We start from the raw sequence: 16,404 nt of genomic DNA, 5'->3' as shown, positions 1-16,404 counted from the left end.
CCTCTCTGTTCTTTGGATTGCTTAATCTCTATTGATCTATCTTCTCTTTCACCAATTCATTCTTCTGCCAGTCTACATGTACAGGCTTTGAGCCCCTCTAGTGACTTTTTTATTTCAGTCATTGTACTTCTAACTCCAGAATTTCCATTAAAAAAAAGAGCATCTATCTCTTTATTGAAATTCTCTATTTGATGTGACATTGTCATTATACATTACTTCTTTAATTATGGTTTCCTTTAGTTTTGTTTTTTTTTTTTTTTTTTTTTTAAGATATGTGAGGTACATCCTTAACTTTTTTTTTTTTTTTAATTTTATTTATTTATTTATTTATGGCTGTGTTGGGTCTTCGTTTCTGTGCGAGGGCTTTCTCTAGTTGCGGCAAGTGGGGGCCACTCTTCATCGCGGTGCGCGGGCCTCTCACTGTCGCGGCCTCTCTTGTTGCGGAGCACAGGCTCCAGACACGCAGGCTCAGTAATTGTGGCTCACGGGCCCAGTTGCTCCGCGGCATGTGGGATCTTCCCAGACCAGGGCTCGAACCCGTGTTCCCTGCATTGGCAGGCAGATTCTCAACCACTGCGCCACCAGGGAAGCCCCCTAGTTTTTTGAACATACTTAAAATGGCTCCTTTGAAGTCTTTGTCTGTTAAATCCAACATCTGGTGGCTCTCACATGCAGTTTCTGTTGCCTGTTTTTTTCCTGGCGTATGGGTTATACTTTCTTGTTTCTTTGCACAGTTGTAATTTCTGGTTGGAAACTGGACATTTTATATGATATTATAGCAACTCTGGGTACTAGTCTCCTCCTACCCTTCCCAGGGTTTGTTATTGTTATTTGCTTATTTGTTTAGTGACTGGGTGGATTAATTTAGTGAAGTCTGTTTCCCTCTTGCAGTGTTAAGTGTCTGTTGGTGTTCCTGGGGCGTGCAGATTTGGGTATGTCCACATGCATCCTGGGATGACAGTGTTTTGGGCAGGGCCCTCTTCCACTGTCTCTTTCATTGACCACACCCAGATGTTAAACTCCACAAATTGCCCGCTGACTGCTCAACAATGCCCTAGGACATAAATTGCTTCTCAGCCTGATTGAAAAAAAAATTGAGCTCACTTGAAGGCATAGTTCTTGAGGTCAGAGCTTGAAATTTGTTCTGACGCCAGGAGGGTTCATCCCAGCAGTTAAGAACCTGATTCTCCTTATTCTTTCCTGCAAAGTAGCTGGTTTACAGTTCAGCCTGTGTCTGACTCTCCTCCCAGTTGTCTTTCACTACAGCCTTCATGGTTTTGAGATTGTGCTTTGGTTTGGACTTCAGACACCATTACAAATGAAGTCAGTTTTTTGGGAAGAGATTCAGAGCTATCTGTTTTAAGACTTGCTTTACCTTCCTGTTAAAATCTCTGGCTAAGCTCTGGCATTGAGTAGGGGGGGCAGTGGTGCACTTTTTTCTCCGTGTGACACTCCCAGTTTAGTAACTGAGCACTCATTGGAGGGGTATACAGTAACCTCAAGTCTTGTCTTGCCTTTCCTGGTGCAGGACCCCAGCTTTATGAAGTAGCTGGTTGGAGGGCAGTCTGGGTCGTAGTATTTTCAACATGCAGCAGCAACATAGGTCCTCTTTCCCATGAGTGGCAGTTGGGTGGAAGAGGGGAGCCTCCATCTATCGGCTGCACTTAATGTGGAACTTTAGCTTCAGCATCAGGTAGCTTTGGGCAGGATGAGAAATGCTAATGTCCTGTCCCTCCCAGGAAGATGGCTCTCTGAGTGGTAACCCTGTGTTCTTGGCAGCGCCAGCCTGGAGTGAAGTTTGAGTCTCACTGAACTGAGAAGGGGGAGGGAAGGAGAGAGAGAACAGTTTTTAGTCAGATACCACATAGTATTGTTGTTTTTCCTGAGTTTTAGTAGATTTTCTTGAATAAGCGTTTCTTCATTTGCCTTATGCTCTTAGCATCGTTTCTGGATAGTTTAAATGGTTGGTTTTAAATAGTTTTCAGCAGTTTTGCTGGGGAATGAGCTCATGGAGCTCCTTACACTGTCACACTGGAAGTGGAACCCACAGAGATCTTTTGAAAATATAAGTCAAATCCACGCCATTCCTCTCTCTAAAACTCTCGGGTCCTCTTCATGTATTTCGCAAAAAAAACCAAAGCTATTCCAATGGCCGATGATGAACCCTTGCCAGTTCCTGGACCGCCACATCACTCTGACCTTATCTCAAACACTGAATTTGCTGTTCTTCAAGCATTTCAGGCAGTCTCCCTTCTTGGGGTCTCTCTACTGATTTTTTCCTTGCCTGGTCTGTTCTCAGTGTATGCATGGCTTACTCAGGTTCCTCTGTTAAATGTTACCTTTTCAATGAAATCTCCAACTGGCCCATTTAAATTGCAGCCTGACTCTGGTACCTTCTCTCACCTTTTATCATAATTTACTGACTTATTATGATTTTTGTTTAGATTTTGAATTAGAACAGGAAACAAAGGTGGAGATATTTGCCTCTTAGGGTCACTAAAGTATCCCAAAGACCTAGACTAGAATTTGAAACAAGGGCTTAATAACTATTTATTGAATCACTGAGTGAATGAAGGTAAAAACGAACTTTTAGATGGCAAAAACCTTCAGTGGCCAGCCATCTAAGTTTTCTAATAAAGTTAAAACTTTTTACCTAGAGAGAATAATCAGTAATGTTATTGGTATACTGGGTACAATTAGAATAACCAGTTAGCTTTCTTGATAAGAGAGCCTAAATGTGCTCTTTTTTTTTTTTTTAAACTCTCTCCCCCTTTAAAAGACTAATCATTGTTAAGTTCTGCCTACTATGCTTTTCATAGTAGAGATCTTTACCAAATTGGCTTGAATTAGATATTTTTACTTGAACCATTTTAAATGTGTTTGAAAACTTTTTTATTTAAAGGAAAGTTGTCACAAACCTTTTTTCTTTAAAATTGATTTTTCACAAAATGATCATCTTCAATTTTTTTTATACATTTATATTTTCATAGTGTTAGCTTTTTGAAAATACATTTGTATGCAGCAGTTGCGTTTCTTTATGGCTTTGATTTAAATGGTTTGTCATCTTGTTGTCTTTGTACAGCTGATAAATTGGTGGATTTTGTTGAACAGTTCTCCCAAATCAGCATCACATTGCTCTAACTATGCAAATGAATACTACATGCAAATTAGAAATTACTTTTTTTAATAGTGTTACATCATAATAGAAAAACCTTTGCCTTTTCAGTGAGGTGTTCACAGAACTCTATTACTATGTCTAATGTGTATTTGCTACATGTGGACTTGTAAAGATTAGCACAGTTTTGTTCAGTGACTCTTACAATATGTGCTTACACATTTATGGATGAATGAATAGGTACTTCCCTTTCCTTCACTCCCTTCCTTCCTCCATCCCTTCTTTCTTGTTTTCCTTCCATTTGACACATATTTGTTAAGTGTTTGCTATCTGCCAAGAACTCTTCTAGGATTTTTGGATACGCTAACAAGTGAAACAGTCTCTGTCCTCATGGAGGTTGCTTTCTATTGGAAAAACATTGTTTGTCTCCTTCCACCCTTATCTACCCCTTCTCCTGCAGAAGATACTTAGGGGACATGATATATTATGTGAGATGACTTGTATGCTGATTTTTATTTACATCTTAAGAATGTAAAGTACAGGGAATTCCCTGGAGGTCCAGCGGTTAGGACTTGGTGCTTTCACTGCCGGGGGCCGGGTTCAGTTCCTGGTTGGGGAACTAAGATCCCACAAGCCACGCAGTGCGGCCAAAAAAAAAAAAAGAATATAAAGTACAAATAAGTTACTGAATAAAGAACAAATTGGTGGGGAGGTAGAAAGCAGCCCCACATAATCAATTTTTTTGTATAACTGCAGCTTAACCTTTTATGAGAGAGACTTTAAATTCTTAGGTAGATTTTTTTTCTATGAGAAAATGTCTAAACGAGATGTTTATTTCTATGAGAAAATAAATAAGCTTTCCTGCCTTCCTAACTTGGGTATAGGCAGTCTTAAGTTCCATTGTAAATGTACATTCATGGTATATGTATATTGGTATTTTGGTATTTAATTTAAAAAGGCGAAGAGGTGTTGGTGCTGATATTTAGTCAGTTGACTTACCTTGCTCTTTCACTATTCAATCTGTTTTTGCCTTTGTGTAGTTTATATGAGTAACATGCTTTGTGAAGTATGTGCCTAATTCAGAAACAGTGAACAACCTGGAGCATTGTTTCCTACTTTTGAAGAGTGTTGTCAGTCAAAACTGACATATAACAAATAATTCATTCCTCCTTTTATTTATTATTCATTCATCAAATACATGAGTGCTTACTATTTACCCCCAGTCATGTTGTAGCTGCCTGGCATACCATCATAAATGTGATGCACCAGTTAACTTCTCTCCTGGAGCTTCCATTCTATTGAGAATGGACTGATTGTTAAAGAAACAAGAATTTCTAGTTATAAAACATTGGCTAAGTAAAATATAAGCTGTGTGGTATTGTACGTAAATTTATTATAGGTTTTTAAAAAATATTAGTTTATAGTTATGTATATATTGAATTTATGGTTTTTATGGAAACTTAAGATGCTATTCTAGTTACCATTCAAAGTGTGTGTGTGTATATTTCATATCTATAAATAGCTTTTCTCTTATGTGTAATTATAGTGTACATATAATTTGGGGTGTATAATGTGTTCAGGAATGTAATTTCTATGTAACTATTCAGTGGAATTGCATCATACACACATTTAACTTATCACAAATTCACTGCCACATTGGCAGAAAATTAAAGGATTAATTAAATAAAGCAACCAAATACTTAAGGTTTTTCGAAAGTGCTGTTTATTACATATTGCATTTAAGTGTGTATAGTTATATTTTCATTTTTAATTTTTATTGTAAAATATTTGTAACATAAAACTTGTCATTTTAAGTATTTTTAAGCGTACAATTCAGTGGCATTAAGTACATTCACAATGTTGCGTAACCATCACCACTTTCTATTTCTAAAATCCTTTTATCATCCCAAACAGAAACTCTGTACTTATTAAAGAAAAACTTCCCATTCTCCCTCCCCCTCCCAGCCTCTGTTCTGCTTTCTGTGTCAATGAATTGCCTATTCTAGTTACCTTGTATCAGTGGAATCATACAGTTTTTGTGTTTTGTGACTGGCTTATTTTACTTAGCATAATGTTTTTAAGGTTCATCCACGTTGTACCATGTATCAGAATTTCATTCTTTTTATGGCTGAATAACATTTCATTGTATGTATACACTACATTTTGTTTATCCATTCATCTGTTGATGGACACGTGGGTTGTATCGTGAATAATTCTGCTATGAATATTTGTGTACAAGTATCTGTTCAAATCCTTCCTTTCAGTTCTTTTGGTATATCCCCAAAAGTGGAATTGCTGGATCAGATGCTAATTCCATGTTTAACTTTTTGAGGAACCACCAAACTGTTTTCCATAGCAGCTGCAGTTCTTGACATTTTATAGTGTTTTTTTTCTTTTCTTTTAATTTTTATTGGAGTTTAGTTGATTTACAATGTGTTAGTTTCAGGTGTATAGCAAAGTGAATCTGTTATACATATACATATATCCATTCTTTTTTAGATGCTTTTCCCATATAGGCCATTACAGACTAATGAGTAGAGTTTCCTATGCTATACAGTAGTGGCCCTATGTTTTGGGTTTTTTTTTAAACATCTTTATTGGAGTATAATTGCTTTACAATGTTGTGTTAGCTTCTGCTGTATAACAAAGTGAATCAGCTATATGTATACATATATCCCCATATCTCCTCCCTCTTGAGGCTCCCTCCCACCCTCCCTATCCCACTATAGTGTATTTTATACAAATCTTTTGAACAGGGTCCTAAGTACAAAACCATGTATACAGCACTTTATGAGTGATAAGGAACTTTTGAACATGATTTTGAGTGTATGATTTTTATTTTGTACACTTACTACATGGGAGGTTTTTGATGATGCAGGAGCATTTTTATGTATGTCAGAATTTATACTGTGTTGTCTGTTTACAATAGCCAGGACATGGAACCAACCTAAATGTCCATCCACAGATGAATGGATATAGAAGATATGGCACATATATACAGTGGAATGTTACTCAGCCATAAAAAGAAATGAAATTGAGTTATTTGTAGTGAGGTGGATGGACCTAGAGTCTGTCATACAGAGTGAAGTAAGTCAGAAAGAGGAAAACAAATACTGTATGCTAACGCATATATATGGAATCTTTAAAAAAAAAATGGTACTGATGAACCTCGTTGCAGGGCAGGAATAAAGAGGTAGACATAGAGAATGGACTTGAGGACACGGGGTGGGAGGGGGAAGCTGGGGCGAAGTGAGAGTAGCATCGACATATATACACTACCGAATGTAAAACAGTTAGATGGTGGGAAGCAGCAGCATAGCACGGGGAGATCGGCTCGGTGCTTTGCAGTGACCTAGAGGGTTGGGATAGGGAGGATGGGAGGGAGGCTCAAGTGGGAGGGGATATGGGGACATGTGTATGCATATGGCTGATTCGTTTTGTTGTGCAACAGAAACTAACACAGTATTGTAAAGCAATTATACTCCAATAAAGATCTATTAAAAAAAAAAAATGACCGCTTAGAGTTGAGCTCAAGAAAAGTCTGCCCCAACCAACACATGCTTGCTACCCTGCTCTCTGGCTCTGGCTCACTCTTAACCTGAAGTGGAGGACTGCCCTTCCCCAAGCTAATTGTGGTCCCCCCGCGCCCCTCCCCCATTTCTGGGATTTGTAAGTAATAAATCTTGTAACTTAAAAAAAAAAAAGAATTTATACTGTGTTGTGTTATTAGTTGCAGGTGATATAGAGAACAAGAACTTAGATAATGAAGTAGAGATTTCCTGTAGAATTTAAATTTTTGAAAAAGTAATGTCACTTTTAGTTTCAGGACATTTGCACTATATACCAAAGAATATGCGACTGAGCCTTCAGTAATCATAACTTCTGTCTTACCATATTGGAAAGGACATGGGCTTTGAAGTTGGCAGTCTTACTTTTGCATTGTCTTTAACACCCCTCATTTTATTTATTTGTTTGGTTGTTTATTTTTAAATTTTTATTGGAGTATAGTTGATTTACAGTGTTGTGTTTCTGCTGTACAGCAAAGTGAATCAGTTACTCAATTATACATATACATATATCCACTCTTTTTTAGATTCTTTTCCCATATAGGTCATTACAGAGTATTGAATAGAGTTCCCTGTGCTATACAGTAGGTCCTTATTAGTTATCTATTTTATACATAGTAGTGTGTATATGTCAATCCCAATCTCCCAATTTATCCCTCTCCCCCTTTCCCCCTTGGTAACCATAAGATTAAACCCCTCATTTTATATATGAGGAAACTGATAGTGGCAAAACTGGGTCTGCAGACCAGGATTCCTGAATTGTTTATAAATACATATACCATTTTTTTCTTTTTAAAAAACTTATACTTTGAAATAATTATAGGTTCATAAGAAGATATTTCATTTTATTTTTCTTCTAATTATTAACAAAAGTCAGATTTAATTTTCCTAAAAGATGAAAATAATTTCTTTTTTTAAGTTTAGCCATTTGAATTGCAAAAATGTTTGTTGTAGCAATACAGATAATACAGATTTTCAAAATAAAATTAGTACCTCCATTTTGTCTTTTGTGATATGGATAACATTTTGGTGTATAACCTTCAATGTGCTTTATTTTCTTCGAGAAACAAATCAAATATATACACATAGAGTTTTTATATTTACATGGAAGTATATATTTACGTTAGTCTCCAGTTTACTTTTACAAATTAAAAAATCCTGTATAATAGACATCTTCTGATTCAACACACATCAACCTTACGGCTATATCATTATTTACTTAATGATTTGCCAGCTGATGGATAGTTAACATTGTTTGCAGTTTTCTACTCTTATGAACAATGCTGCAAAACATACAGCAGAGTACTTGGTGCACATGTGTGAGTATTTATGTAGGATAGAGTCTAAGGTGGTTTAAGGGAGTGGTTAAAAGCACAGATGTGGCGCTAAGACTTCCTGGAATGAATCCAGGCTGCACCACTTAATAGCTGTGCAATTTAAGGCAAGGTACTCTTTGTGCTCCCATTTCCCTTTGAAGAGGAACTTAGATCAGTGATAATCTCTGCTTTGCGGGGAGACTAACTTTGACAGGCTGGTGGGGGAAAAATCCTACCTCACTGTTTACTAACTAAAGAGGTTGATCATCTTTTCATATGTTGTAATCATTTGTAATTCTTTTGTGAACTACTCATCATATTCTGTTCTCATTTTTTCTTTTGACTTGTTTGCCTTTTAAAAATTGCTTGTAAGATTTCTTTATATATTCTGGATAGTGACTCTTGTATACAGTGAATATATCCTTTACTCTGTTGCTTGCTTTACTCTGTTGCTTTAATTTGTCTGTTTTTTTCTTTTCACATTGCTAAGTTGATCATATCTATCTTTTATGAATTTCTGTTTCTGCTTAGGAAGACTTTCTGTATCCCAAGATTTTTAAAAATTCTATTTTCTTCTAACACTTTAATAGTTTATTTCAATGTATAGCTCTTCAGACAGATCATATGGGATTTATTTTGATTGCAGTGTGAGACAGCTATATACTGTTTCTTTCTTAAAATGGATAGACCAGGATCCTGTTACTGCTTTTAAATTGGGCCCATCCTCGCCATATTGATTTGTTATGTCCCCCCCCTTTTTAAAATAAATTTATTTATTTATTTTTGGCTGCGTTGGGTCTTCGTTGCTGTGCATGGGCTTTCTCTAGTTGCGATGAGCAGGGGCTACTCTTCATTGCGGTTCATGGGCTTCTCATTGTGGTGGCTTCTCTTGTTGCAGAGCACAGTCTCTCGGCTCATGGGCTTCAGTGGTTGTGGCTCGCGGGCTCAGTAGTTGTGGCTCACGGGCTCTAGAGCGCAGGCTCAGTAGCTGTGGCACACGGGCTTAGTTGCTCTACGGCATGTAGGATCTTCCCAGACCAGGGCTCGAACTCATGTCCCCTGCATTGGCAGGCGGATTCTTAACCACTGCGCCACCAGGGAAGCCCTTGTTATGTCCCTTTTATCAAATATTAAAATCTCATTAATTCGTGGTTCTGTTTATAGATTCTCTATTTAGTTTCTTTGATCTTTTGTCTGTTTTTGTACCAATATCAAATTATTTGTTACTGTAGCTTTGTAGTACAGTTCAGTATCTGATAGTGCAGATCCCCACGTTTCTTCCACAAAAGTTTCAAAGCATCTCTCATGCATTTACTCTTTCATGTAAACTTTAGAGTTAGTTTGTCAAATTATGTAAACAAACAAAAAATCTCCGTTATTTTGACATAGCGTTTTAATTTAACAATGACTTTAGCCTGAAAATTTTCAATTCTCCATAATCTAAAAAGATAAATTATTTAATTTTTAAAAAGACTTTGAGGCATGGAGGTCTATTTGTTCTCTTCCCCCTTTCTGTAGGCTTTTTGTAGCATTTCTATAATAAAAAGGAATATTTTAATTTTGTTTAATACGTGTGTATTTTCCCAGAAGTGAATTTTTCATTGGCATATTAATACATATTTAATTGTAAACAATTAGGTTCTATGGCATTTTTTTTCAGGTCTTATGTTTTCTGTGGTAATGGTTTGATATTAACATGTAATTACAGGTAACTGAAACTGCTCTTCATTAGTTTTATTTTGTAAATTAGGACACATTTTAGACTACTATAGTACTCTTTTAGTTATGTGGCAGTATTACTACTAGCTTTTAGGTGAAAGATAAGACAGTTTAGAGTATGTTTTAAGGTGAAGATGTTTCTGTATAGTATTTATTCCCCTAAAATATGCTATGATTAGTACTGGTTAGTATTAAGTGTTTTAGCTAAAAAAAGGAAGTTCTTTTCTGTTTCTGTTGAATCAAAAAATTTAACAACCTCACACCTTTTATCTTGACATGAAGAATATACCGAATTCCATCTTCTGAGATAGCAAAAATTGATCTGATTAATATTTTTCAAATTTTTTATGAAATTTGATTCTTGATCATTGAATATGCCATTTTTTTCAGTAGTAAGCAGTATATTTTGTTTTTTCTTATGCAGGTCTTCGAAGTTCTACAGTTTAGTTCCTAGCGCTGAACCTCCTTCTCCCTTAAATTATTATAAACTTTTGCTGCTGTTTAATAAACGTGAAGATGTCTCGCAGTCCTGATGTGAAGGAAGACCCTGTGGAATGTCCTCTTTGCATGGAGCCCTTGGAGATAGATGATATCAACTTTTTCCCTTGCACCTGTGGCTACCAGATTTGCCGATTTTGTTGGCATCGAATTCGCACTGATGAAAATGGGCTTTGTCCTGCATGCAGAAAGGTAAATACTCCAAAATAACTTTGTGTTTAGTTTTTTTCCCCATGCCTATGAGTAAGTAGATTTAAAAGAATCTACAAACCTCAGATGAGATAATGTGTAGCATTGTATTTTTAAGATATAATGAAGTGGAAAGAACACTTGCCTTGGGAGTCAGAGTCTTGGCTTTATTGTTAACTAAGTATATGACCTTGGTGAAGTCACATAACCTCTCTGGTTGGCCTCAGTTTTCTTATCTGAGGAGATTGACAAGGTTGGTGGTGCTGGCTGTTTAATAGGATTAAGGGTAGAGAGAGGCAGTAGATTAGATAGGACGGTGTGAAATTGGAAAAACACAATCAGTATTACATCTGAGGGGAAATTTGCTTTAGTTTTCCAGTACAAAATAGTAGAGAAGTTTTGATGTGTACTAAAAAAGATCATGAGTTAAAATGAAAAGAGAAATCCTGGTTTAGAAGGTAATACTTACTCATTTGTTGGTCCTTATGACAATGCTAGGCTGATAATGCTATCCCTATTGTATGGTTAAGGAAACTAGGCCTTTTAAGTAACTTATCGAAGGCATCAACTAATGGGTAGTAGGTTTGGGGGTCAAATGCAAGTCCTTTGAATCCTTTCTAAATCTAAAAAATCTATGATTTTTAAAATAGTATTCTGGGTTTTGTTGTTTTTATAAGCAGATGCAGCAATTACAGTGTAGTAAGTGACCTATTAGGGTGAGTAGGATTGCTGCATCTCTGTTTTGAAGGACTTTGTTACCACCTTAGGGACTAATGCAAATAGCTGTTTTTTGCCTTATCTTTAATATCTGTTTATATGATTTAAACTTTCTTTTGTTTACCCATTCAAAGAGCTCTTGGTTCATTATTACCAAATTTTGAGAATTGGAAATGTGTTTTAGATACCTAGATTATTAAAAAAATAATATCTCAGAAGGCAATGTGTTGTCCAGTTGTTTTTTTTTTTAAATCTAGTGGGCAGTTAACGTATATTATATGAATGAAAAAAGGTGAGCTCTATTTAAATGTTAATTAATGTAGTTTTTATATATATATATATGTTATATAACAGTAGGTGTTTATAATGTATATATATATATCTTTTTATATAGTTCATATACTTTAAGAATGTGAGTGGAAAGGTAAATGAAAACGATAACATTAGCTTTTTAAATTTGTGTTAATGAATTTTAAAACATTCAGTTGTATTTTAAAAATCAGTTCCCCATCATTCCATTAGAGGACAATTGTATTGAACTATTATGTTGAAAGTGGTGACTTTCAGGATAACTTAAGACTATTTGAGGAAATAGCAAAGAAATTCATTTCAGTTTTAAGGGATTACCTAGAATCACCTCAAATCCTTAGAAAGTGCAGTAAAAAATAGAAAAAAATTTAAGATTAAAAACTAAACAGAGTAACTTCAGCAAAGCTGGTTGTTAGTAAAAGGGTTCCTTTCTGGGAGGACTAGTGTGAGGAATCTGGAGGGCAGAAGGCCATTGGGATCAATTTAAAGAAAAAGTGTTAACTCAAAACATATTCAGGAGAAGACTGTTGAAAAAAGGTAATAATAGTGGTGCTTCAAGATCCTAGGAGAACTGTCAGTGTGGTTGGTTGAGTACAGAGGCATTGGAGCAACAGTCCAACTTTTATGCCAGGTAGCAGAGACAGATGCCCTCTAGTTGGAACACTGATTATAAATTTAGGTCAGAGCCTTAAAGGGGATAGAAATACCCTGGAGGAACTAGGACCTCCTATGCTCAGAAGATGAACTATTAACATACCCTTTTGAGCTGTTTTTCCTCTCTGTGGTCACAAAAAAAACATCCTACGGCAAACAGAAATAGCATTTTATAGACTGGTTGACAGAGTTCTTACATGTGCAACAACCAAGAATCAATAGGTATTTCAGGAAAGCCAACATTATGGAAGGGAAGCACAAAAATCAGTATATAGAAGAATCTAACATAAGTAAGCAAACAGAAAGAAACTTTTTTAAGTGTCATTGGTACCTCTTAAAGAGGTAAGAGAGAATGACATATTCATGTAGAAGGAACATTTTTTTTTAAAAAAAACAGAGATCTTCAAAATGAACAATCTTATAGATAGGTTGAAGAAAAGAATGAACACAGTTCAAGAGCAAATTAGCGAGTTGGAAGATTGTGCTGAGTATTTTTTTGCAGGATATAGTGCAGAAAGATAAAAAATAGAAAGCTTGAAAGAAAAGTTAAGCAATGTAAAAGAGAGATCCTCTGGTTCTAATCTCTGCTAAGAGAAGTTTTAGAAGCAGTGAGCTAAGAATGGATCAGAAGAAATAATGAAAGAACTAATAGAAGAAAATTACTCACTATGAAAAGCAGTTGTCCTCAGATTAGAAGGGTTCTGTAAGTATGAAGCAAGATGACTGAAAAATATCAACATCTATTTACATAATTGTGAGATTTTAGAATATCTAGAATAAAGACAAAGTTCTGAAAGTCCATGAGAGAAAAATACATAGATCACAAAGGAAGAAGAATAAAACTGATGCCCGTGTTTTTGTTTTACAACCATAGAAAAGAGAACACAAACGAAAAATTTGTTTTTCCAAATTTTTGAGTGAAAATAAGTTTTAATGAAGAATTCTCAATTTCATTCAGATTTGAAAGCATAATAAAACATTTTACAGACATACAAAGATTAACAGGTTTAATATCCACTCTACAGTACAAGTAGAAGAGTTGAGGATGACTGCTAGATTTTGAACTGAGCAACTAGAAGTAGAGAATGGCCATTAACTGAGATGGGGAAGACTGCATCTTCTAGGAATAGGGTTTTTGAGAAGATCAGGAACTCGGTTTTAAACATGTTAAGTTTGAGATTCCTATTAGAGACTTAAATGGAGATATTGACTAGACAGGTGAGTATTCAGTTTTGGTTTGGGCATGGAGATATAAATTTGGGAGTTAATCAATATATAGAATATTTTTATAAATTAATGACACTGGATTAAATCACAGAGAGGGTCAGTGGAAAAAATGAGAGATTGTCTAAGGATGAACACCAAGGCTCTCCAACATTTATAGAAAGAAAAGAAAAAAAAAATCCAGATTAAAGAAATATGAGACAACCTCCTTTTGGGTCTCCAAGTTAGAATCTTTAGCTGAGGCACTTATTGTTAATAGTCAGACCAGGAGTTTTTTTTGTTTTTGTCTTTGTTTTTTAATTTCTTGTTGACTTAATATCCACTTAATATCCACAACTCTTAGAACCTCTCCTTAGTCTCTTAGCTACCAGACTTTGCTCATACCTGTCTCATGGCATGTATCACGGAAGGCAGACAGTGCAGGACACACAAAGTCTTGGAATCTGGCTTAGCTTTGCTGGAGAGTGCTGAACACACATAATTATGAAGCTGCCCATCTCAGTCAGAGACCAGCAGATCTTTACATCTCTGGAGCCCAGCCTCAGTGGTTGTGTTAACACAGAAGGAAACCACAAGTGTTTCTGGAGAGGACCATGAAGCTACAATTTAGATACAGCCCAACCCTGCAGGGAGAAGCCTGTAGAAGGCGTTATGTGAGATGTCAAATTGAGATGATTTAAATAAACTTGGAGATGCAGGTGGCGCTAGCTGAAGCCAGCTCCTGATTTTGGCTCACAAGATGAAACCTGTCTGTTTGCAGAAAAGGCCTCTTTTGTTTTAATAGCTTTGAAAAGCAGAGAGAGAGGCAGGTTTTAAAAACATATGAAGTTGAATGTTTCTCTTTGGTCCTAGTTGCTGAGCCTAGTGGGGTCAAAAGGACCTTAGTGCTTCCCTAAACAGGTGCAGGTCATTCCTTAGACTGCCTTTGCATGTCCTTTTAGTGCAGCATGTCTGAGAAAAATATCTGGTGGAAACGGCAGATGTGGGAACATGGGTGGTTTACTGATGTAGCACCATACAACATTGGCTCACATGGAAATTAGAGACTGGCCAAGGAAATGAAAACTTCAACAAGGGTATTATTTTCACCTCAGAAATAATAGAAGATATTGAATCCATGAAACAAGAACAGTATGGTATAAAAAATTCAGTGAATAAGAAACAGTTATTGAAAATTTAAATATGATAGCAGAAATAACTCAAGCAAAGAGTTGGAAGATGAAGTTGAGATGATCTCTTAACAAGTCGTGCAAAAAGGCAAAGGAGAATGTTTGAGAGAAGAGATAACTTTTATTTGAGGATCAGTCCAGGAGGTCACATAACAAATAAGTTAGTATTCTAGAAAGAGATCACAGTGATACAGAGGAAAATTGTCTTCAATAATATATGATTGAAGAATATTCCCAGGACCAAAGGACATATTTTCAGATTAAAAAGGCACCAAAGAATACGAAAACGTTAATTCAAAAAGATATATGCACTGTTATGTTCCTTGTGGTATTATTTACAGTAACAAGATATGAAAACAACCTGTGTCCATCAATGGATGAATGGATAAAGAAGATGTGTATTCCACACACTGGAATACTACTCAGCCATCAAAAAGGTGGAATCTTGCCATTTGTGACAGCATGGATGGACCTTGAAGGGTCCATGCTAAGTGACATAAGTCAGATGGAGAAAGACAAATACTGTGTCATTTCACTCATATGTGGAATATACAAACAAAACAAAATAAATGAACAAACCAAATAAAAACAAACACATAGATACAGAGAACAGAGTAGTGGTTACCAGAGGGGAAGGGGCAGAGGGGGAGGGTGAAATAGATAAAGGGCATCAACTGTTTGATGACAGATAGAAACTAAATTTTTGGTGGTGAGCACGCTGTAGGGTACACAGAAGTAGAAATATAATGTTGTACACATGAAACTTACAGAAGGTTATAAACCAGTGTTACCTCAAAAAAAACAAAAAAAACCAAACCACCAAAAAAGCAAAAACGCCCGTCAAGTGCCAGGCACAAACTTTTATTTTTAAGTATCAAAATACCAAAGAGAAAGAAATTCTACAAGTTTCCAAAGAGGAAGAAGTAGGTTGCACATAAAAGATCAGGAATCAGTCATTTCAGACTTTTCTGAATCAAGTCTTAAGGCTAGAAGACACTTCAGAAGGAAATTTATTTTCATTTCAGAACTCTGTATCTGCTTGACTTAATTAAGTATGAGGGAGTTATGAAAAGACATTTTCAGACCTGAAAGTTCTCAAAAATATTTTACCTTCTGTGCATTCTTTCTCAGAAATTTACTAGAAGATATGCCCCATCAATATAAAGCAATGAAGAAGAGAAAAAAAATACATGGGATAGAGGAAATAGGTAATCAAACATAGGCAAGAAGCAGTGGGATTTCTTGGATGATGGGGAAAGATGAAAGATGTGACCTGTAGAGGGCAGTTAATCCAGAATGTGGCAAATCAGAAAGCTCCAAGGGGAATCTCTACAAAAAGATCAAAATGAAAGAATACTTGGTGTTTTTAAAGAGAAATGTCTTGTGAAGCCATTTCAACAATTGGAGGAAATTTGATGGTTGAATTAGTAATAAACACATAGAGATCTAATCAGACAAAACACAGTTATTAACTCTATGGGAAACAAAAACTTGTACAGAAAAGGAAAAGTAATCATATTATGCTGCAATGGCTCAGATATGACGTAGGGGTTGAGATTTATTTTTTTTTTCCATACAGATATCCTGTTGTTACTGCATCTTTCGTAGAAAAGACTACCCCTTTACTTTTTTTTTTTTTTAATAAATTTATTTATTTATTTTTGGCTGTGTTGGGTCTTCGTCTCTGTGCGAGGGCTTTCTCTAGCTGCGGCAAGCGGGGGCCACTCTTCTTTGCAGTGCGTGGGCCTTTCACTATCGTGGCCTCTCTTGTTGCGGAGCACAGGCTCCAGACGCGCAGACTCAGCAGTTGTGGCTCACAGGCCTAGTTGCTCCGCGGCATGTGGGATCTTCCCATACCAGGGCTCGAACCCGTGTCCCCTGCATTGGCAGGCAGATTCTCAACCACTGCGCCACCAGGGAAGCCCCAC

The 16,404-nt window shown here is 36.2% G+C and overlaps 1 protein-coding gene across 7 annotated transcripts in view; it reads left to right on the top strand.

The window, feature by feature from the left end:
* The window catches only part of CNOT4 (CCR4-NOT transcription complex subunit 4), a 140,721-nt gene that overhangs the window by 50,131 nt on the left and 74,186 nt on the right, over window positions 1-16,404 (top strand). For all 7 annotated transcript variants that reach the window (XM_068549515.1, XM_068549513.1, XM_068549514.1 and 4 more), the window contains exon 2: window positions 10,141-10,406. In XM_068549515.1, coding sequence (XP_068405616.1) covers window positions 10,233-10,406 — 174 coding nt within the window. In that variant the 5' untranslated portion in view covers window positions 10,141-10,232. The remainder of the gene's footprint in view (window positions 1-10,140; window positions 10,407-16,404) is intronic.

Source organism: Eschrichtius robustus, chromosome 8, assembly GCF_028021215.1.
Source record: "Eschrichtius robustus isolate mEscRob2 chromosome 8, mEscRob2.pri, whole genome shotgun sequence".
NCBI classification, from domain to species: domain Eukaryota; kingdom Metazoa; phylum Chordata; class Mammalia; order Artiodactyla; family Eschrichtiidae; genus Eschrichtius; species Eschrichtius robustus.
This window is presented reverse-complemented; position numbering and strand designations above follow the sequence as displayed.